Below are 23,196 nucleotides of genomic sequence, written 5' to 3' on the forward strand. Positions count from 1 at the left end.
TCGTTTCAAGAGTTGGAGATATAGATAAACGTTCGCGCTGGGAGCTTAGCATCCATTTAGCGTGCATTTAGTTGGAAACAGGTACTCTCCACAGGGTTAATGATTTTTCTTAACTTGCTACTATGTTTAGCTTGATACCTGTTCTCCGTATGGAGTAAAAAAAACTTAATTCCGAACAGCACTACAAAATCGCACACAAAACTTTCAGACAAATACCGACAAAAACAAAATTTTTCCTATGTTTTTTTTTATTTATTTAATATGAATTGTTGCCCTTCTCGGTTACTTTACATTAAATTAAACTAAAACATTTTTAGTAGCTCATTTCATCAAAATAAAGACTATCAGTATTCGGTAGCATCTGGCATAATGCTACAATTCGGGGCAACCTATGATACTTAAAATTTACCGCAGCAAAGGTTCTTTCTCCTGCATTTACTTTCTATGTAATAAACCTATAATAAAAATGTACAGTATTGGTGCAGCTGCAATCAGCACCAAGTTTACTCTATAACACGTTGAACCTATATAAGTGTATTTGTGATGAGCATTAAAACTGTACCAATTACCATCATGCATCATTGGTGTCTATAATAGTATGGAGAATTTTCACTGTATCCCGTAACGAATAATTACATTTTCTCCATTATAGCAAAATAGCATTTAGCAATATTAAATAATAAATATTCTTGTTCATCCACAAAAAGTCGTTTTTATTTTGTTTCAGAAGTTAAAATGTTCTCAGCAGATTCAAAGAAAAGTGAATGGTACGTGCGAAGTCCCCAATCCATGTACGGCAACCCCTACTGGGACTCGTCCCACCCTCACAAAGAAGATGAAAAAAATAATCAGGTTAAGTGGCAATGTGGAGATTCCAAGGAATTAAAGAAACTGATGACTCGATTTGCTCAAACCTCTAGTCTTCACGGAGCATCCTATGTCTGTTCAAGTCGCCGCGCTAACAGATGCTTGAAATACTTTTACAGGTTTGTGTTTCACGCAGGTCAGTTAAAATGAAATGTTAACTATATTTTAAACAGGTGGCCGAGTGGTCAGCGTGCATGACTGTGAAGTCAATGGTTGTGGGTTCGAATCCCGCTCAGGAGATGGATGTTTCTCTCTGTGTTCTATATTGTGGATGTTGTTCTATATTGTGTGATGTGGGAATGTGGCCCACCCTATAAGCGGGGATCTGTGTCAGTGTGGCTAGGGTAATGTTGCTCCCCTCTGTGACTTATGTTCACAGATGCCCACAGGGTAACGTTAAATGAGCAACACTTCCGGCATCTTCCGAGGGGAAAAACGAAAATTCAGTGCCTGCCGTATAAAAAAAAATATTTTAAACAATGATATTGTTAAAGTAGAGTTGTACAAGTACAATTCTGCCACGGGTAACATGGAATCCCGGCAAGCGACCCATATCCCAATAGCTCAACCAACCAGCAGTGAAGGATGAAATAGTGGAGAGGGGTTTATGACAATTTTCCAACGTCAAACGTATTCATAACAACTATTAGACTTGGTTTGTCGGTTGCCGCGTTGAGGACAAGCAAAATAATTAAGTAAGACATTGTATAGGACTGCATTTATGGAACTATTAGACGACTTAACACTTAAAAGTTAACAATTATAAGCAGCTTAATTTCTCGGTGACAAAAACTAATAGATAAAAATTGGAACATAATCTCATGAGCAAAAATACTCGCAAGTACAAAAATCACATGTGTATAGCGTACAATAACTAAGAACATAATCGCTTATGGAAACAGTCTCAGGTGGACAAAACTTCTTTCAAGTTTAATATCAGAACCTTGCAGCAACAAAAAATCGCGGATGCAAAATCTCGTTTTTTTACAGTTAAGTGAGGGCAAAACTTTGCAACAAGCAGAAAATCCTACATGAATAAAATACTATTGTTTATACTAATATCTACTTCTACGCGAAATAGACAAAGTCTGATTTTTTTCATTTTCACTTTGTGTGTGCTAACTGGCCTTATAGACAAAATGCAAATATTTATCCCAATCTAGTTAAATATAAAAAGAAGCTGCTTTGCATACATTCCTCACATAAAACTCGTTACAGGTTGAACTCCTTTTTTTGGTGTCGAAGGTTGAGGTAAATGTTTACAGTGAAAACGAAACGATTAAAAAGCTCCGCCCACTTCGAGTTGTCCATTGATTCAGTTCACCCTTAACTTAGTTCTCACAAAATTATGATCACTCAAGTTTTAGTTCCTCAAAAAAACATGTCCACGCAATGTTTATTCCTCTCGCGCTATTGGTTAGCAACTGTGGCTAATCTACTAATCCGATATTATTAAAATAAAATTAATATCTTAATATCTATATATATATTTCTCTTACACGTCGACAAAAAAAAGCCTCATTACAACTCCCCGAATGGCAACGCTAGAAAATCGACCAATGACTGCCGTTGAAAATGTCACATGCCAAATCTAGCTAAGATGGCTCAACATAGCGCTTTTAAAAACGGAAACGGAAATAACCAGAGAGAGCATAAGCTAGGCAGAAGCGAGTAGTCTTTGTCGATAGATCTCTATTTTAGTATTTTGTCGAAAGCGCTTTTTTTCACGAATTTATATATTACGAATTTATTTGACGATTTTTGATTTATATCACGAATTTATTTGTTTTACTAGAAGTTATTTGTTTATGCTGGTTTTTCCATTGCAATTCACTTATTTCAATTTTAATAGACTTAATGATAGCCAAAATTTTAACCTTTTTAAAGAGATATCAGTTTTAGAAATTTTATCTTAAGATTTTATACTATAGCACATTTCTAATAGGTTTAACGAATTACATGTCATTTATTTGAATTCAAATTTGTTTTACTGACTTAGTATTTACTAAAAAGATGTAATATTTTTTTTTTTTTTAAAGTTGTTAGATGGATTTGAATGATTGTTTTGAATTCTTAGAATTTTGTGCATTTGCAATGTACCTAAGTTAGTAGCGAGCTTGGTTTGCGAAACAAACCATATAAGATTGCGTAGCAATTTTCGGGGGTTGGCGAGTGTTACCGAGCAGGGGGCGCAGCCCACTAGTACTTCTTAATTATTCTTAAATTACATCCCTTTTCTTAAATTAAAACAATTTTATTAGCAATAGATTACTATTATTGTTATAATGATTATGTGATTGTTTGTTTAATCATTATTTATTATAATCATTAAATTATTATATTTTTATGATTATACGTATACTAATTATTTATTTACAATTATTTTCATTGAAATAGTTGGATAATTAATTGTTTATAACCCATACATATAAACAATCGGACTCCGATTTAAAGAATTCATAAGGACCGAAACTATTATTCGCAAAATCGGGAATAATTCGTAATATCGGGGACAAAATTTTTAAAAAATGACTAACCTTATGGAAAATCCGAACATATCAAATAAACATATACACAAAATAAATAGAAATCTTTTTACTCAGGAACTTAAAAATACGCGCTGATTAATTTGAAATTTTAAAGCATTTCGTGAGATAAGGTTTGCTTATTTCCTTGATTTCTTATTTTAAAAAGTTCTTTTTCGATTTCATGAGGAAAAGAAAATGCTCCTTCGTTTACATCTTGCTGCATGAGGTAAGTTTTCACTTCTACCAGCATTAGAAAAAGCAACAATTTTCACTGCAGATTCCTTATCATCGACTTCTGTGTCAGAGTCGCTATTCCCTATAAATCTACTTCATTAACTTAATAGAATTCGTTAAATCGCGAAATTCGGTAAATAGGGTTCGTTAAACCGGGATTCGACTGTATATATTGAAAGGTGCGTTATATGGAACATTTCAATAAATATTTTTACTGACACTGTGACGTATATTTTTCAAGAATTTTATTTTTCTGCCATTTTCAAGGATGACATCTATTATATATAAGTAATTTGATTCGAGAAAACACATTCTGTTCAAAAATTTTTGAAATACGCTATTTATTTTTTAATTTGAAACGGTTATTAACAAATTCGAATTTCAGAAAATACACAATTATCAAAAAAAATTAAAATTGGAATAAAGTTGCAAGTTTAGTAAATAAAATAAAAAAACAAAAATTTCATTAAAAAAAAACTAGAGATTAACTAAATGGTTTGTCCATTGATTTGGTCAATGGTGCATATTTGAGTCGTGGTGGTTCGGAGGAGTGTTCGCCTTCCAATAAAATGAATTCGAATTCCAGCGATAGCTGCTCAATACGAATTCCACACCCGGCTCGCACCGACCTAGTGCTCACGTAAAATATTCTCAGTGGTAGACAGATCATGGGTAAGAATCCTCTTGCCGTCTGGCTAACTGGTGGAGTTTTTCGTAGTTTTCTTCATTATGCAACGCGAATGTGGGTTAATTCCATCAAAAAAAGTCCTCTACGAAGGCCTCTCTTTGTCTTCTGGATTGGGTTCAGAATTACAAGGATGCGGAGTTGAACATAAGCTGTCGAACGTGAAAATTAGGGCGGCTGCTCAACGAAGGTTCTAAAATAAAATAAATGGTGCAATAAATAAAGTATTATTTTCAGACACGAAACATCTTTTGTGTCTTAATGAATGCATTTTTAGCATGTTTAAATAAAAATAATGCCACTTTTTGTGAAATGTTTATGCTTGGCCTAAACTGGGTTAATGAATTTTTCAGGGTAATCTTTTTCTTCTGCCTCTTACTTCTCATAGCCAGTTGCATTTTTCTACTAATGGAGGTATTCAGCAAAGAGTCTGCTTATGTCTACAGCATCAACAAAGACGTAGAAGTAGGTCGGGAGGAAGATCCACATTTTTTTCCAGTTTATCCAAGAATCACCATTTGCAGGAGGCCATCTTACAAGACAGGTAACCGAAATTATAGGAAGCATGTCTACTTTCTAAGTTTATCCATGTAAAACGCGCCAATAAGAATAAAACCAATTAATTTCTTTTGCCCGGTAAACATTTTATTTCTCATTCTACACACCTGATGGCAGCACCAGGATATTTTTAAGGTAATTGTAGATAGTTAGGGGCCGTTCAAAAAGTACGTACATCCCGAAGGGGGGGAGGGGATTTGCTATTATGTACGGTTTTGTACGATGGGGAGGGGGGGAGGTATTATACAAAGTACGTACTTTATAAACATACACCAAATTTCAATTTGACTTTATCCTACACCCTCCTTAAGTAAATATTTAATTTTATTTAAAACATAATTATTTTAATTTTTATGAAAAAGGGGGGTAGACTAATAAAATGTACGTACTCTAAGGGGGGGGGAGTAAGACCTTATGTACGGTAATGTACGAAGGGGGGGGAGGGGTTTAAAATTTCTCCATTTTTGTGTACGTACTTTTTGAACGGCCCCTTAGTTTATTTTAAACTAGTTGCAGCACTCATCAAATACGTAATACAAATACAAAAGTCAAAAAACAGGCACTTTTAAGACCGTTTTCTTGAAAATTAACCGATCGTTAAGGGGTTAATTTCTCTGTTCTGTCAGTCCATCTTGCTTTGTTAAAGCGACATTGTGATTATTAGAGAAGTTTGATACGTTAGGCACTATGAGTTGCTTTTTTTCCTTGTTAAAAAAATCGAATGACGAAATATTTCTTTAATTTTGACGAAATTCGTTTCTTCGGAGAAGTGATGATAGTTTGTTTTTCGTCACTTTGATGAAAACTTCTCTCGGAGCATACATCAGGAAACGGTTTCGACAAAAGCGAAGAAAATTTCATGATATTAGATTACCGATTTTTTTACAGAGCTATTAGCTAGAAAGAGAAAATGGCGACATCGCTATCTAGTGATAAAAAAATACTGCTGTGACTATACAGTAAGTTAGACAGAGGGATGTAGTGCTATCTTCCTCTAAGGTCGAATCCTGCTATGGAAATGAAATTCTGAACTCTTAAACTATATTGGTTTTGAACTCGTTAATTCGTAAGTGAACGATTTTAGAAAGTGTCACTTACGAGAATTCATATTTGAAGGATTAGGCTTATTCGAGATAGAATGGAAGGAACAGTTGCTAACATAAACAAATGCCACGTTTCAGAGCAACCGATCAGAATCGATATACACGATGACCTCACATGCAGGTATTTAATTACAAAGCACGGTGGAATTATTATGATTAGTGATCTACTTACTTCCAAAATAATTAGCCTTTGAGACATTGAACAGTTTAAAATTATCCTTTTATTTAAATTGAACTCTCTTATTATTACAGGCATTAATGGTTCAGATTTGGAGCTTTTTGAATATGCACTTCTATCTTTGGGATATCCTTTTAAGAGTCTCACTCCTAAAGAAAGTGCGTTACTTGTGGAAAATGCCGTCACTAGGAACAATATTTTTTTCAAATTGGCATTTCCAGAAAAAAAAGCTTTCAGCGAGAAGCTCAAAGAAGTGGATGAACGATACAAAAAATTAAAGAAATCCATAGCAAATTTTGACCTCCGACATTTCATCATCGAAAACAGCGCCAGGTAAGTTTGTTTTTCTCCATTTTTGGATTTACGACTTCTCATGTTCCGTAGTTATGTAATTTTGAACCCAATCCAGAAGACAAGGGAACTCCTGGATCGGAGAAAATTTGCCTTTGCTTAGGATTTTTTGATGAAACTAACCCGCATTTGCGATAAAAAAAGTAATAGTTCTTGAAGTTATACTTCTTATGCGACTTCCAACAAGGTTGCGTTAAACATTTAACGCTACATTTTTATTGGCCGGGGAAATCACGTGGTAGGATCCAGTTTTCCCTCATTCATTTCCATATTGTTTTGGTTCTCACAAGCACAAAAATAATAAAAGTATTGTTTTTCTATAAATATTTTTTTAGTTTGATTTGATACACATATAATTTAATAGGGTAGCATTTTTTATTTTCAAATTTAGTGGATAACAATTGTAAAAAATGAGTGAAAACAATCCCACGGACAATGCGACGGATTTAAGGTTATGTCAAGGTTCGTCTCTTGTGAATATCAATGGATTGTTAGGTTTTCTCTTTTGAAATTACATTATGATGCATTCACATATATTATTAATACAAATACATTTTCCAGGGCGAGACGATGAGGCAACCACAAGCACTTCCACTGGTTTAAGAGGTCCACGAGGGAAAAATGCACAATATTACCGTGATTACAGAGCACGGAAGCGAGCGGAGCAGGAAAAAGAGTCGTTGAATAGAACTAGTGTTCCTTCTACGATTGCTGATTCTTCTACAATTAACGTCGCAGGTTACGAAGTTTAACTTCTTCCGCGCGGAGGGACTCCACGCACTGTTTTTTTTTTTAATTTCGGATGAATCATGTTCATATTTTATCGAGATCCTTATATAAAATGCAAAATTAAAGCACTTATTACTAAGAAAATGTCATTTAAATTAAAGAGCAATTATATGATTGCTCTTGTTAAAGGCAAAATAAACATGACTACTAAGCACTGTCCATTATATATTTCCGTTCATAAAATGCAATATGAAAAGAATGACAATTATGAAGTACGTATCATTATATTCCTTACTACCTTTTTGAGTTCATTTGAAAAAGAAAAATCTTCAACAAAAAAAAGAAGAAGTGGTAGCAAAATGAAAGTATTCAAATTAATATTTATTTACCAAGTACATGCAGTTAAAATTAATATACAATATATTCTTTTTTTAAAATCCAAAATGAAATAAATATCTATTAACTACTTAGAAAAAAAATGGCGTCAATAAATGGGAAACCTGCAAGCGACATAGTGTGGGCAAAGAATATAGAGGGGCTCCCCTCTTTATTCATTGGTGTGGGTTCCATTCTATTTCGAGTAAGCCAAACCCTTCAAGTAAAAATTCTCTTAAGTGACACATTCTATATTCTTTCACAAAGATTTAAATTTTTTCACTATATATTTCTTACTTAACACAAAAACAGACACAAAGCCATGAGGAACATAAACAAACTAATTATGCATCGAGGTTGCCATATACACAAAGAAAAATATACGACGGTTACAATAAAATACACAAGCAAATGTTACATTTAAGCAAATTAAAAGACGGAGACGAAAAAGAATATATTTCAACTTATTCGAGGTGCGATACGGCTCTGCATTGAATTAACTTCACGTTAATTAACATTCTAACTTATGTGGAGAAACTTAGCTCAACTTTAACACGCCATTTTGCTTATAAATGATCTGCTGGAGCTGACGTCATAGGTCACATGTGGTGGTATGCTTGATCTTCTTCTTGAAGTGCAAGTACCCAATTGAAAAACTGAAATAAAAACGTCTTAGAGTTACAATACTTCTGAATGCACAAACAAAAGCATATTAGAAGCAAGTCAGCATTTTTATGCATACAGAAAAAAAAATTCCATTTACTTATTTTTAAGCAAAAAGAAAGAAAACCCTTAATTTACTTTCTGCTAAATTTACAATAAAAAGTACCCTTAAGTATTTTTTTTAAATTCTCAAAATAACTGTGGGAAAGGAGTTAACAAAGAAAGAGAAAGCCTTCTTTTTTTCAGCTTGAAGCTGTCATAGATATCCCAATCCCACGATGAAAGTTTAGTTTCCGGACGATTATTATAAGGTATTATCACTTGTTATAAAATGTTGTCTATTAATACAAAATAAAATTTTTAAAAACCCCTGATCATTTTGAGTTTTTTTTTTTTTTTTTGAAAAGTACAAAAACTACTTAATTTTTTGAAACTTTTTTAATTGCGTCAACTTTTTTAATTACGTCAATTTTTTTATTAGTTGCCAAATACGATTCACTTCAAAATTATGAAAAACTTGTTAAAAATTTTCAGTGCATGCGCAGTATAAAAGAATTACCTAGCTTAAATACTCATAACTTTCGCAGTTTTATACGATTTTTTTTTTTAAATTTAAATTCGACAATTTTGTAATTAATCTGACATTGCTCCAAAAGTTTTGTTTAATTCCATTGAATATGTCTATAAAGTTATAACAAAAACACGTGAAAAAAAATTTTTTTTAATGAAAATGTCCATATCTCCATAAATATGTACTTCGGGTTCACGAAACTTCATGCAATGATTAAAAATAACAACTAAAATAATCTATACAAGTTATAAGCTTATTGTTTGGTTTTCTGGAATAGAATGTTCAGAAAATACTTGCTTTCTTTCGCAATTTATTATTGGTCTCTCCAAACTCTGATAGCTTTAAATTTAATTGTTAAGTATGAAAAATAGCATGATGTCTCCTCCATTATTGTAGGGTAGTGCACATTCTAATTAGGATTAACAATCTATTTTTGTTCTGAAAATAATTTGAATCCTGCTTTTAGTAACGTTTCTATCTGTTTTTAAGTGTATCAAATTGTTGCAAAATATTTTGTTCTAATTTTTAAATTTTTCTCCTGAATTTTGTGTGTGCAAAACATCCCAACTTTTATGAACACAAGAGTGGGTTTTAAAATAATAGATATTAAGAATAGAAAGATTAGAACTATCGATTTAACTTTTTTTGGGGAGATTTCCGTATTGCTATCTGCGGCAGCAGAATAACCTTAGCAACTTCCGAGCAGTGGCCCACGAGAAAAAAAAAAAAAAAAAACATCACACAAATGGGTAGACTTGAAAGGTGTAACTCGTAGCCACCCCCGGGCAACTTCTACATGTTTTTTTTTTTTTTAATGCAAATTTAAAATCTATTTGGCACCTTGGCGATTATAGTTGGCGCAACAGATCACAATACGGAAAAGTCCCTTTTTTTATCTGAAAAAATAATACTAGTAAAAATTGCAAAACTCAACTATTCAATATTATTTAAGTTGTTAATCTTGTTTCAAACTTATGGTCATTGTATGCAAAAGAAACTCAGCATTTTCGCTGTCGAATTTTTTTTCTAAATAAAACCGATTGCTTAAGTGGAAAGTGGTGTTAAAGATTATCTTATTAACATTTTTGCTGTAAAACTTTTTTCATTTCTCCGTCAAATTGCAGGAAAAACATTGTTTTGAAACGCTTAAACTTTTCATTCCATTTAATGTAAATAATGGTTTAGTTTCTTTTTTTTTTTTTTTCATTATTATTATTTTGATGATAGTTTGTTGTTTTAGATTAGGATAAATTACAAGTTTTCATCATTAGTTTATTTTCATATACATTTATTCTTTAGTGTTTAGAATATGAAAGATTTGTTTTTAAGTAATTTATAGTGTTGTGTGAAAATATCTATAAATATCGATTTCCTTTTAGATTTATTTTTATATTGAGGTATAATATGTTTCTGGTGTCAAGAAAATATAGGGTCTGTAATTTTTCACGCATGCCCGAAATCGCACCCTATTTTAAAATCATTTCTGATCAACTTGTTCCTATGCTTTTTTTTAAATTTAAAAACGCTGAGTGTTACCCATGCTTTTTTTCAAAGTTCTGTTCTATTGAGAAAAATATGTCGCATCAAACGAAGTTTACATTAAAAATCTTTGTAAATTGAAAAAAATTCTAAAATCCACGTCAGTGGATTAGTTACGTAATAAAAAAATAAAATATTAAGATAATTTCTATGAAATTTTTTTTTAATCTTTTAAGATTTTAACTCAGTTAATTATTAAATACTTAAAGTCAGTTTTTTAAAACTTAATCACGTTGTATTACTAGTTATATATCTTGAACAACAATACTTTCCTCAATTGAGTGAATAGACCAGATTCAAGAACAGAAATTACCTAATAAATTTTGCAATATAGTATTTCACTGTTATGCTATAGGCTTCATGTGCCTATCGTTGATAGTTGAGGTACCGTTAGTCATCTAAGAATTTTTATTTCGAGTGTTATAGAATATAGCCTCCAGTGGTTCAGACTGACTATGACTTTATACGACAGTAACATTCAGTAGGAAAAAAGGTCTAGCATGTTTGAAACCTGATGTAATAATTTAAAACCTGATGTAATTCTTTTTTTTTAACATTTTTTGGGAAATGTAATTTTTTGCAAAAGTAAAACATGAAGGAAAAAAGAAAAACCCACACAATCCTGTACTTCTCATAAAGTAGTATCTAATGGTCATATTGTAAAGGGTCAGTAAATAATAAAAAGTATCCATTATAAAATTCAGAGTCAAGTTATGTAAGTGGCTCCACTCGGAAATTCCGTCGAGTGAAATATTAATCTCATAAATTCCCATCCACTTGTGAATGAAAGAAAAACAAACTATATTGAGGCATTTGCATATGGAAATAAAAACCTTTTTATCATATTCTATATTAAATGTTAAGTTGCAAACTTTATATATTTCTAATATTCAAAATATTGTACACAACAATGTTTTGAGAAAAACATTTTTCCTAACAAGACTTTTGATAAAACAGTGTAAAATAATTTCAGTTTTTCATTTTTCCTAATTTTTTTTTTTAAATTTGAGTTATTGAATATTCCATTCATTTTTTTTTTTTTTTTTTAACAAAACAAAAATACGTGTTATATCCGGAAAAAAAAATTATACAGAAAAAATGCATTTTCTTGAAATAAAAAGAGGAGTTAAGTATTAAAAATTAGTACATAAAATTATAAAACAAAAATTAAAAAAATTAATAATCATTTTGTATAAATTATTGATATAATATTTGTAAAAATGTGACGCAAAGTTTATTTCGGCAATTTATGAGGAATCGTGTAATGAAATTATATAGTAATATAAATATAAAAATTAATAATATAAATACACCCCCCAAAAAAATAGCGCTAAAATAAGTTCTGAAACAAAAACTAGATATAGAAGTAAAGTAAGCAGCTATCCAGGAAACAGGTTTGTTGTCACAGGCGGTGTGAAAGTGCTTGCAACAAACATACTGCAACAAAGAAGCGAATTCTTGTTGCTGTTTCGTTCGGTATGAAGCCACCATTATTAGTCATTCTTCATTCGGTTCAAAGCATAAAATGACATCGGAAACAATACCTCATTTGTCTAGGTAGCAAAATTTAAGTTTTTTTCCCTCGCGAGTCCCACCACCGCTATACTTATTCTACGATGCATAAAAAGTTACGCCTCGTGATACTTAATCGCAAAATAGTGTATAATTGCAAAACCTAATATTATTTCATTTTTCAGTTGCGAAGAAATTTTTGTGGAGTGTACTGCAACTGTAGCGGAAATCGAGTGCTGCGAAGTATTCAAGCCAGTACTGACAAATTTAGGACTCTGTTATACATTGGAGGAGAATTTTGAAATAGTAAACACAGAAGAGAAACTCTCATCGTCAGTTCTCATGTTAGAACTTAACTCACCCCCCACCACAAGTGAGATTATTTGCTGTTCTTATTTTATTTTCATTCTATACCCGTCGTTGAAAATACGACACAATTTTGAGTGTGCGACTACTAATGTTCAACTCCATAGCCTTGTAATTTTGAACCCGATCCTGAAGACAAGGGAACTCCTGGATCAAATATTGGCAGAAATTTGATTTCGTGGATGACTTTTTGATGAAACCAACCAGTTTTTGCGCTATATGGAGAGGAAAACCACGAAATTATCCCACGGTCAGCCAGTCGGCAAGGAGACTCTAATTGATGATCTGTCTACAACTGAGGATATTTTACGTCAGCACTGTGATCGGTGCCAGCCGGGTGGGGAATTTGAATTGAAAAGCCACCGCTGAGATTCGAACCAGGTTCACCTCATTGGAAGGCGAATGCTCTATCCCCTGACCCATCACGGCTCCTGTTATTATTGAACTGTGTATGTATTGTAGAAGGGCCGAGATAGCATGGTTCGAGGAACGTTGTGCTCGTGCTCGGGAGAATGGGAATTCGAATCCCCCGCCGGCCGAAGATTCACCTTGTATTAAATAGTGACTGGTGCACGTTAAATCTGTCTGGATCACAAATTCCTCCAAATTCTCATAACAAATCAGTATATTTGAAGGTAATGAATTGGAGATAGATCATTCTCAGAGGACAAAATTACGATCAGTGATGAATGAATGGATTATGATTGGGTCCTCCCTGTAAAATGGGCGATAAAGTGTGCGTGGCTGAAGACATATACTTGGCCATTGGTGGCGCCATTGAAAGAACAAGAAACGCACCAATTGCCTTAAAGATTCGCTTGATTTCAAGCAGGCTTGCTGATTTCATATTTTATTTTATTTTATAATCGTCGTTGAACAACAAACCAAATTTTAGGTTTATGACAATCCATGTTCAACTCCGTAGCCTTGCTTTTAACCCAATCCAGAAGACAATGGAAATCCTGTATTAAGTATTGGGAGAAACTTGCCTTCATGGAGGACTTTTTTAATGGTACTAACCTGCATTTCTGTTACATGGTGAGGAAAACAACGGAAACCATCCACGGTTATTCTGATAGCAAGAGGATTTTAACCCAGATTTAACGTGCACCAGTCACCCTTTACTACAAGGGGATTCTTCAGCCTGCTGGATTCGAACTCCTGTTCTAACGAACAAGAGTCCAATCACCTAACAACCAGTCTATCCCACCCTCTGGTGATTTTTTATTTTATTTTAATACTGTCGCTGAACATCCGATCCAATTTTATGGATTCACGACTACTAATGTTCAAATCCTTGTCATTTTGAACCCAATCCAGAAGAAAAGGGAACTCCTGGATCGAGTATTGGGAGAAATTTGCCTTCGTGGATGACTTTTTGAGGGAGCTAACCTGCATTTGTGTTACATGGAGAGGAAGACCACGAGAACCTCCCGCGATTAGCCTGACTGCAAGGGGACTCTAACCCATGATCCGTCTACCACAGAGGATATTTCATGTCAGCACTGTGGTTGGCGCAAGCCGGATGCCGAATTCGTATCGACTGGGTTTCGAACCCGGTTCGCCTCATTGGAAGGCGAACGCTCTATCCCCTGAGCCATCGCGGCTCGACCTCTGGTGATTAGTAAGTGGCATAAGTAACATCCCATAAAATATTACCAGTTGTTGCTACTTCATAAATTGCATTTTGTTATCCAGCAGTTATTATTATATCCCATAAAATATTACAAGTTGTTGCTACTTCATAAATTGGACTTTGTTATCCAGCAGTTATTATTATACTATCCCATAAAATATTACCAGTTGTTGCTACCTCATAAATTGGATTTTGTTATCCAGCAGTTATTATTATATCCCATAAAATATTACCAGTTGTTGCTACTTCATACATTGGATTTTGTTATCCTGTAGTCAACATTATATCCCATAAAATAATACCAGTTGTTGCTACTTCATAATTTGGGATGTACTATCCAGCAGTTATTATGTCCCATAAAATATTGCTAGTTGTTGCTACTTCATGATTTAGATTTTGTTATCCGGTAGTTATTAGTATATCGCATAAAATATTAATAGTTATTGCACACCAAAGTGACAGCTATCTACTCTAGTGTCGATAATGAATGCAATTAAAGACGATCTTTTTTTGTGGGACAATTAAAAATTTACCCAGGTTTTTTCTAATAACGAATAAAACTATTTTTATGTTTTCACATCTGGTACACTATTTCAGGTATAAGCACGCATCTACAAAGGAAAAGAAATTACAAAAATATATTGAAATCACCCTTAACATTTACTAAAAATGATGCTTAAAAGTTTATCATGGTCAGTTAAAAGTTACGATTGAAGTTAAATTCAACGCTAGAGTCGAAAGCGGTACAAATTATCAATATATTGTAAAAGATAACGTTTCGTTAGTGAACCTGTGAGAGCACCAAAAGTTATCTTTTTAAATAAATGGCAATGGGGACAGGTGTTTTTCCTAATGTCAGTAACGAAAACCTTAACTGTCATGATATAATAATGCTGACAAACGTTACTTGTGATCAGTTAGAAATTACTGTTGAAGGTAAAAACCGGTACAACTTTGACACATTTAATAAAAAGTTACGTTCTTTTTAAATAAACATCAAAGGAGACAGCTATGCCCCCTAATGTCAACAACAAAAAAAAAACATCTATAACTGTCGCTAGAAAATGTTATTTGTATTGAATTAAGAGTTACATTATGAAGTTAATTGTGATGCTATAGTTTCAAAACAAATTCAACATTACCATGTTTAAAAGATAATGCTTGGTATAATAACATATAAGGGCAGAGCCGGATTATACCTTTCGTGGGCCCTAGGCATAGCCGTTTTTGGGCCCTCCCCTCCTTCCCCCACTCCTCCCCTCTTTTCAAAATATATGCTAAAATTTTCTTGCATATTTTTTTTACATTTTTATTAATATGGATTTTAATTTACAAATTTGTTTATCGAACTTTATCTGCAATACCGACATACTGCCGATATTGCAGTTGATATCGATAATACTATTATGATTAGTTCGATCGATAACTATGTTAAAGATAAACTAGTGAATACTTTTCCTAACGTTCACATTGCATTAAGAATATATTTGTCGATTCTTGGATCAAATGCAGAAGGAGAAAGATCTTTCTCCAGATTAAAATTGATAAAAAATTATTTGCGTTCAACAATGAATCAAGATCGTTTGGCATCGCTCGCACTTATGTCTATTGAATACGACATTTTGCGTAGTTTGGAATTCGACAGCATAATACAAGATTTAGCTGAATCCAAAAATAGCAAAAAAGTAATATATTAGATCATAAGATTCTGCAAAATAATTTATTACCGAAAAATATTATTTTTATTTGTATCTTCATAATTTTGTGCAAAAAACACTTGTTGTTTTTAAAGCTAAATTATTTTTGTCAACAAATTTTTTTCTCCCAAGTTTTTCGTAGGCCCCTGAATTTCGTAGGCCCTAGGCACGTGCCTAGTGTATGGGCTAATCCGGCCCTGTATAAGGGTATATAACATCATATTTAAAGAGCCTGGCAAAGTTGTTCTTTAATTTTGATAACCTACTAACTTCACTACAGTCGTTGCCATTTGAATGTTTTATTCGTTTCGTTTTAGATAAAAGCAATGAAGTTGGATTTCTGGTTTACCTAACAGATCCAAGAGACAAAGTAACATTTTTTCGCGATAACCAGGAAATGAAGGCAGTACCAGGAGTCATTACTACAATCTACACTCAGTTAGTCAAAGTAAGAAAATTATTGACCAATGATTGAGCAAACGAGCTTGCGATCCTGTTGCCTTTTATAAGGCGGGTAAATTCCTCACACTAATGTAGGAGGGCTGTTTTTTTTAGTAAGGGCCGTTTTGTTGTGTACACTAATAGGTGACGCGTGCGTCGCAACGAATGCTTGCGTCGTATCCTGGTATTCTTTGGGAACAACTGTGCTCAGTTACAATTGTGTAGGTAACTTGTACGGTCATTTCTGCGTTAAGTTAATTAAATCGACCGTTGCGTATTATGTTACGGAGAGAACTACCTGGCAAAGTTGAAGGAAAGCCCTCCCTCATTAGACATGGATATCAACCAATTAGACATGGATGCCACGTGCCATTGACCACAGCATTCCAGGGGGTCTACCTTTCTGCATGTAAAATGGCTTGTGCCTACGTGTGCCTCGACAGACTCCTCGGACGGGGTCAACTCCTTATCTCCCCCATCTGCTGACCAGACGAGTGGTCCTCTCGCCGTTGAAACCCCCCTTCCTCTAGCGTCCACCATGTAAAAGGGGGCGACCGCAAACGATTTGTAGCTAACAAATTATCAATTTGTAATTGTGGGGTATCTATTTCACCGAGGAAAGCAAAAACAGCTAGCCCTCAGCCTTATAGTCAGTAATGCGTTTTTAGTCTGCAAAACATCTGTCTGCTGCATACAATGACAGGCAGATTTGTGAAGTTTACGAAGTTTCCTACTGACATGCTGACAGGAAATTTTGCTACTCCATGACAATAACTCTCTCCACAGCTCAGTCCTGAGAATTATTGGTCTCTTTTGGCTGGGAAGTTTGGGATCACCCTTCAATACAACTCAAACCTTGCACCTAAGAGATTTACATCTTTTCCAATGTTCCCCACATCATTTTGGCGGCAATCAGTACAACTATGACGTGAAAACGGTCGTAACCCTCTTGGTTATCGGAGCAGGCGGCAAGTTACTATGAAGAGGGTATTCTAAATCCAGTTGTAAGGTATAAGTGAAAGCAAACTTGACAACTTGACAAACTTGACAAACTTGTCAAGCAAACTTGACAACTATTTTGTAGAAATGGGAAACGTTAAGCAGAATCAAAAAAACAAATTTTCTTCATGAAAATTGTCTTTCGCTTGGTTTTTATTTTCTAACGACTCTTACTTAAAAGAACAGCCCTCGTACAATTTAAATTAGAAGTACATTTGAATACAATTAAATGTTAAATAGCATTGTCCGCAAGGCCAGCAGAACTACTCCAGACAGTGATAAATTATAGTGCAAATCGTTAAACCATTTTGAATAGGATTCAGACATAACTCGTTTTGTTTTGGTTTGGTTTGGTTTAGATTAGAGACGACAGAGAAAAAATAGCAGTTAGATAATGATCTCTAGGGAATGAATAAAACTTTTAATAAGCCTCAACTGGAAGCTAGAAATTCTTCATTTAAATTTCACTTCTATGCAGCATTTCTGTATAGCATATTATATTTGCTCAAGCTCTATAGAGTACCGAGATTGTTCTATAGTCTCTGTACTGCGCAGAACATACGAGCGTGGGTTGCTACATGCTCCCTGTTATTTGCTTCTTGCTGCTAACCCTACAAGAAGATATTGCGATGTTCTAACAGAAACAAAACGTTATTTTGATTTCAAGAAACAATTTAGTCCACGAAGGTTTATTAAATTTAATTAACATTCTATTAAATTTGGTATGATTCATTTCCATCTGTGATTATGATCCTTTTCCAGGTATATATTTCTTGAAATAAGTAATTTGTAATAGAATGTTGTTGTTTTTTTTAAAAAATAGGATCTTTACCATGCTTTGCATTCTTAATTTAGCTGTATTGCCTTCAAAGCAAAGGTGTGGAGGAAGGGGTACGTGGGGGAAAGGTGAACCCCCCACTGATAGAATTCCGTTTTTTTTCCCATCAATTATACCATTTTTTTTTATTAATTGTAAATTTTTTGCTTATTGCTAAATTTGTTTATTCATGTGTAATCATTTTATTTATTTTTAAGTTGGTTAAAAAAAAATTTCTGGAATCATTTCGCGCCGCTGCTATTTTTTTTTTTTTTTTCTTTTCTTTTTTGCAATACAGCATCAAATTATGTTATTACTTAAAAACAAATGGAGTTAAGTTTAAAGTAGTTTACAATTTATACAATTTGAAATCAAATGCTGTAAGAAAAAAAAAACTTCTACATGTAATTTTGTAAAAAAAATTTTTACATAAAATTGAGTTCTTCGCTTTAACAAACGAAACATTTAACACCAACATAGCTCAAGACCCCCTTCTTTTAAGTACTGGGTTGGATATGAAAAATCAAAATCAGGCTGGGGGAAAAAAAGAATTGTTTATTCAGAAAAAGTAAGTATTCGTATCTGATTTTCAAGTTAAAAAATCATTTGTACTAATTAATTAGCATATTTAAGATTTGCTTTTGAGCCTTTAAACTTACATGATAGAGCGTATGATAATGCAATAATTATGTTAAAAGTTACTCGAATATTCGAGAGATTTTGCACTTTTACGTTAGCTTCCGTCGGCTCCCGCAATTAAGATTTGAAGCAACTGCGCATGCTCGCTTTAGTTTTTAGATGCTACGTATCTTTACGTTATGTTGGCGTAATGAACGCTTCAAAGACAAAGCTACAAGCACGCTGTTTATAATGTTAAATGTTGTTTTCTGTTTAAGACTATCTTCAAACTAAAAACACGGAATTTGAAGAAATGTATTGATGAAATTTAGAAATGAACCACGCTATATTACGACTTACTTACCTGTGTAGTTTATAGCCAACTACTGTAAGTTATGGTTGTTTGTGGAACTCATGCAAAAACTAAATTTCTTCAATCTTTGGCCACAAACATAAATTATAAGCTGCATTCTTTATTGCTGAATTAATCTAAATTTACCAAATTTTTCTGCTTACAAGACCGCAGTTTTACGTAGAGCAAAGCATCTTGAGTCGTATGCCACAACTTCGTTGAGATCGTCTTCGTACATTGTAAATGTTTGTTTTGATTTTGTGGTCGAAGTTGAAATGATATTCCATTACATTAGCGTCTTTAACTTACGGATATTTGTGAAATATCTTATTTTCCCTTACTTAAATTTGATAATTTTTCAAGCACGCATGCGCAGAACTGACGCATACGACTAGGAGTGGCAATTACTTAAAATCTAACGTACTGGAGCGTACAGAAGCTAACTTAAATTCGCGAAATCTCCTTAATTTGTGCACCATAAACGTAGATTGTTACTCATGAATGAAATCGAAAGTTCAAGACGTGCAATGGAGTAAGATTGAATGTTTTGTGAAAGAATGAGATCACTTACAGGTAAAGAGGGACATAACGTACACCGACTATTTTGGATTGTTTCCATCTTGTCCAGTCTTTCCCAGGAATGCATCAGCGGACGATGAATCAGCTCAACGGTATGACAGATCGGATTGTGAACTGGATGCCATCTTTCATGTGCTCAGAAAATTGTGCGACTGCGAATATGTTCTATATAAAGGTACAAAGCAACGTTTCTTTTTCTTTTTACCGATATTGCTGCATTCGTGACCTATGCATACCAGTAAACGCACATACAGTCAGTGGACTGATCGCTAAGACACGGTTCCCAGCAGATCACCGAAGTCAAGCATCACTGACTACGGCCAGTGTGCGGGTGGGTGACCACTTGGATCAGTCTGCGTAGGGACCGAGGGTGTGCGGTATTGGTCCTCGTTAAACTGTGCTACCGTAAAGTGTTCGACTTCGCGGGCAGGTCGTCGAGCTACCGAAATGGGGGTGCCATCTCATCCGCAGAGAATCAAAATTGTGATGGCATGTCTTCGGATCATCCTCCGGGATGTTTCCCAGACCGTCGCCAATAGCCCATTGTGAAGCTCTAGTGCGACGTAAATTAACGACAACAACAGCACATACAGTGTTCACTGAGGTTACGTCACCTTAACTGTGCCATAATCGGACGCAAAGAAGTTAAACGTACATATTAAGAAACTTTATATGTAAACAAATTTTTAAGAGGAATAACTCACTAAAAAACATCAAATATGTGCAATCAAATAAGTGGGAAAAATAAGTGTCCTGTTGAAATAAAACCGCGTCTTATAACAGCCGAAATATCTACCATATTTTTTATATGACTTAAAATATTTGATGCTGCATACCATCTACCAATCCCAGGAGGACTATTACGTCAATAATGTAACGAGAACAATGGGATTGAGCGTTTGCATCCCAAGGAAGGTATCCGGGATCGAATCCCAGTGATGGCTGTTTGACACGAATTCTGCACCCGGGTCGCTCCGACTGCAGTGCTGGCGTAAAATACCCTCAGAGGTAGATGGATCGTGAATTAGAGTCCCCTTGCCATCACTCGCAAAAACGTTTTGTTTCCATCGAAAAGTCCTCCACGAAGGCAAATTTCTCCCAATATTTGATCCAAAAGTTTCCTTGTCTTCAGGATTGGGTTCAAAGTCTACAGAGTTGAACATTGGTAGTCATAAACTCAGAATTGGGTCGGCTGTTCAACGACGGTATTAAAATAAATAAATTACTGTAATGGATTTGAAAATATGTGTATAATTTTGTAAATAGTCTTTTGTCTCGTTACCCAATATCTCATGCGGACCCTAAATAAAAAGTTTACTTGCAAAATTTGCTAGAAAGTCGCGGGATTTCTCCCGTAATTTATAAGGAAAATATAAGCCCTAATGTATTTTTTTATGGAAGACAAAGTTTGGCGACTGAATGGTAGTTCTGGAAAATTCGAGTTTCAAAGCAATAGGGCTAATATTTACCGAGTTATACGCGACGTCAGCACTGTGGTCGGTGCAAACTGGATGCGGATTCGTATCGACCAGTCATCGTTAAAATTCGAACCTGGTGCAACTCATTAGAAGGCGCTCCCTTGAGCCAGCACGGCTCTCTACCACAGATTGAACAGACGCTTATTTTGAAAATAGCGCAAAACGTCAATATAGAGAAAAGTCACAGTTTTGTGAAAATGAAAAGCGTTTTTAGTCAAATTTTTTAATATTTAATAACTTACTCCAATGCTGCATTATCTGGGCTCATAAAAATTTTCTCAAAAACTGAGAAATAAGACAGTGATTTTGATTATTTTAATCTAGGTGGAAAAATGTCTCCTAATAGGCGATTTTTTAAACGTTTAGTAACTTTTAAAATATTTAAGCTATTTTTCTTTTATAAAGCCCAGATAATTCTTCACGGCAAGATTATACATATAATTTAAAATCATCGCAGTGCTTCAAGTGTAAGGCACTTAAAAAAATGGTTTTTTTATTTTCCTTGGAGAAAGATCTTCAAAAAACAGCATTCAGTTTACCACCACAGCCAAAGCCTTCACTCACCATTTATGAGCTTCCAACTTCTTATCGATTGGAAAAGTTTCTCTTATTTTCTTAATGTGTTTATACATAGACTTTTGTAAAATATATGTGTTTGGTTCTCATTGTTTCCTTAGCGTCTATTTATGGCAGAAAATAAAGTTGGGTTCAGTTCAGTGAGACACACACCGTAAAATAATTCAGCAGGCTACCAGCATTGCTAAATGTAATTCGTAACTGATTGACTATTTCATCACAAATTTTTATTGGAAACATAGATAGGGTTTGCCCCAAAGAGCGAATTAGTGACTGGTCATGCATTATGCTTACAGAGAATATGAAAAATCCTCAAAAAAAAATTATTTTTGCTTCTTAGCTTTGCAGTTTATTTTATTTTATAACTGTCAATGAACAGCCGACCCAGTTTTATGGGTTTACAACTACTGATGTTCAACTCCGTAGTCTTGTCATTTTGAACCCGATCCAGAATACAAAGGAATTCCGTCATCATTGAGATTCGAACCCGGGTCACATCGTTGGGGCGATCCCCGTAACCATTGATTGGTTGCAAGAATCTTTACTTAACTAACAGGGATATTTTAACTATCTAGTTTGGCTTGCTAAATGGCGATAGATCACTTTAATGAAAAATGCTTCGGAAAATGATTGCCCATTAACTTTAAAATAGTCTTCTAATTGGAATATTGATTATATATGAACCTTTTAGGGAAAGTAAAATAGTATCTGTGGTTCGGAATTAATAAGAGATATTTTAAACTCTGACCTAATATAAAAAAACTTGTTAGAGGCATTTTATGTTACATATCCATGCTACTGTGAATGACCGAATTTGGTTGCTTAGCGACATAGAATGGAATTTTATCTTGTTTGATGGGATGTTATAAAAATAAGACTATATTTAAATTAAATAAATGCTCATTTTAAATGGAAGTGTGGATGTTGATTAAATACCTCCTCCTTTGTGAATAGGTAATGCATCAAAACGATCGTGCGATCCTGAAGATATGTATTATTGCTTTATGCAGGAAATTCTTGTAAATGGTAAGTTCCATTATAAATTTTTAATTTTGTTATCAGCAATAAATACTCGAACTGTAATGTTTACAGTCAACAAACCGTTTCCCTTTTAGTCTTAATCAATTAATGATAACTAAAATGATACACAGCTAAACCAAGTTCGGATTCTGTTGATGGAGAGAAATTATCATTTCATGAAATTGTAATCGTTATTATAAAAAAAATTGTGTTTCCATTCACTTGCAATTGTAATCAAAGTTTAATTTTTACCTTCAAAAATTGTAATTGGAAACATAATTTGAATTTCAATCCTTCTGCAATTGTAATCGAATTTGGAAACAATATTTAATTTTTACCTTCAGCAATCGTAATTGGAAATAAAATTGGAATTTCCATCCAATGCTTATCGTAAGCAAAGGAAGTTCATTTCCTTATTTTTATAGTATGAATTCGGAAGTTAAGTTTCAAGTTTAAGTAAGCGTTAAGTTTTTTACGGTAATAAGCGCATTGAGAATGTGAATGAGTAATTGTTACCAGTATTTGCTCCCTAACCTAAATTATGGTTCTTTTGTGGGAGCAAGTATTCGGAACCAGGCTCTTGTAATCTAAAATGAATTCTTGTAACCTAATAGGATGAATTCTGAGCTCTTATAAAATGAATTCCAGGCTCTTGTAACCTTAGGATGAATTCCGGGCTCTATTAACCTTAGGGTGAATTCCGGGCTCTTGTAATCTAACAGGA

At 33.9% G+C, this 23,196-nt stretch overlaps 1 protein-coding gene across 1 annotated transcript; it reads left to right on the top strand.

Annotated features, from left to right (window-relative positions):
* Window positions 1–732: 732 nt before the first annotated feature.
* On the top strand, window positions 733–23,091 carry LOC139426721 (uncharacterized). The gene is made up of 8 exons (XM_087151547.1): window positions 733–986; window positions 4,668–4,858; window positions 6,228–6,486; window positions 12,079–12,266; window positions 15,910–16,040; window positions 19,393–19,573; window positions 22,407–22,478; window positions 23,087–23,091. Exons 1-8 carry the CDS (start codon window positions 736–738, stop codon window positions 23,089–23,091), a joined length of 1,278 nt encoding a protein of 425 aa, XP_087007673.1. The 5' UTR covers window positions 733–735.
* The last annotated feature ends 105 nt before the right edge of the window (window positions 23,092–23,196 follow it).

This window comes from Parasteatoda tepidariorum, chromosome 9 (genome assembly GCF_982258835.1).
Source record: "Parasteatoda tepidariorum strain Cologne lab strain chromosome 9, Ptep-v5.0, whole genome shotgun sequence".
Classification (NCBI taxonomy): domain Eukaryota; kingdom Metazoa; phylum Arthropoda; class Arachnida; order Araneae; family Theridiidae; genus Parasteatoda; species Parasteatoda tepidariorum.

Bases quoted from the DNA above. Each gene is read 5' to 3' on its own strand.
- LOC139426721 (XM_087151547.1), top strand. From the start codon at position 736: ATGTTCTCAGCAGATTCAAAGAAAAGTGAATGGTACGTGCGAAGTCCC. The intron at 4,859-6,227 runs GTAACCGAAATT...TTATTATTACAG, and splicing joins GAGGCCATCTTACAAGACAG to GCATTAATGGTTCAGATTTG. The intron at 6,487-12,078 runs GTAAGTTTGTTT...TTCATTTTTCAG, and splicing joins ATCATCGAAAACAGCGCCAG to TTGCGAAGAAATTTTTGTGG.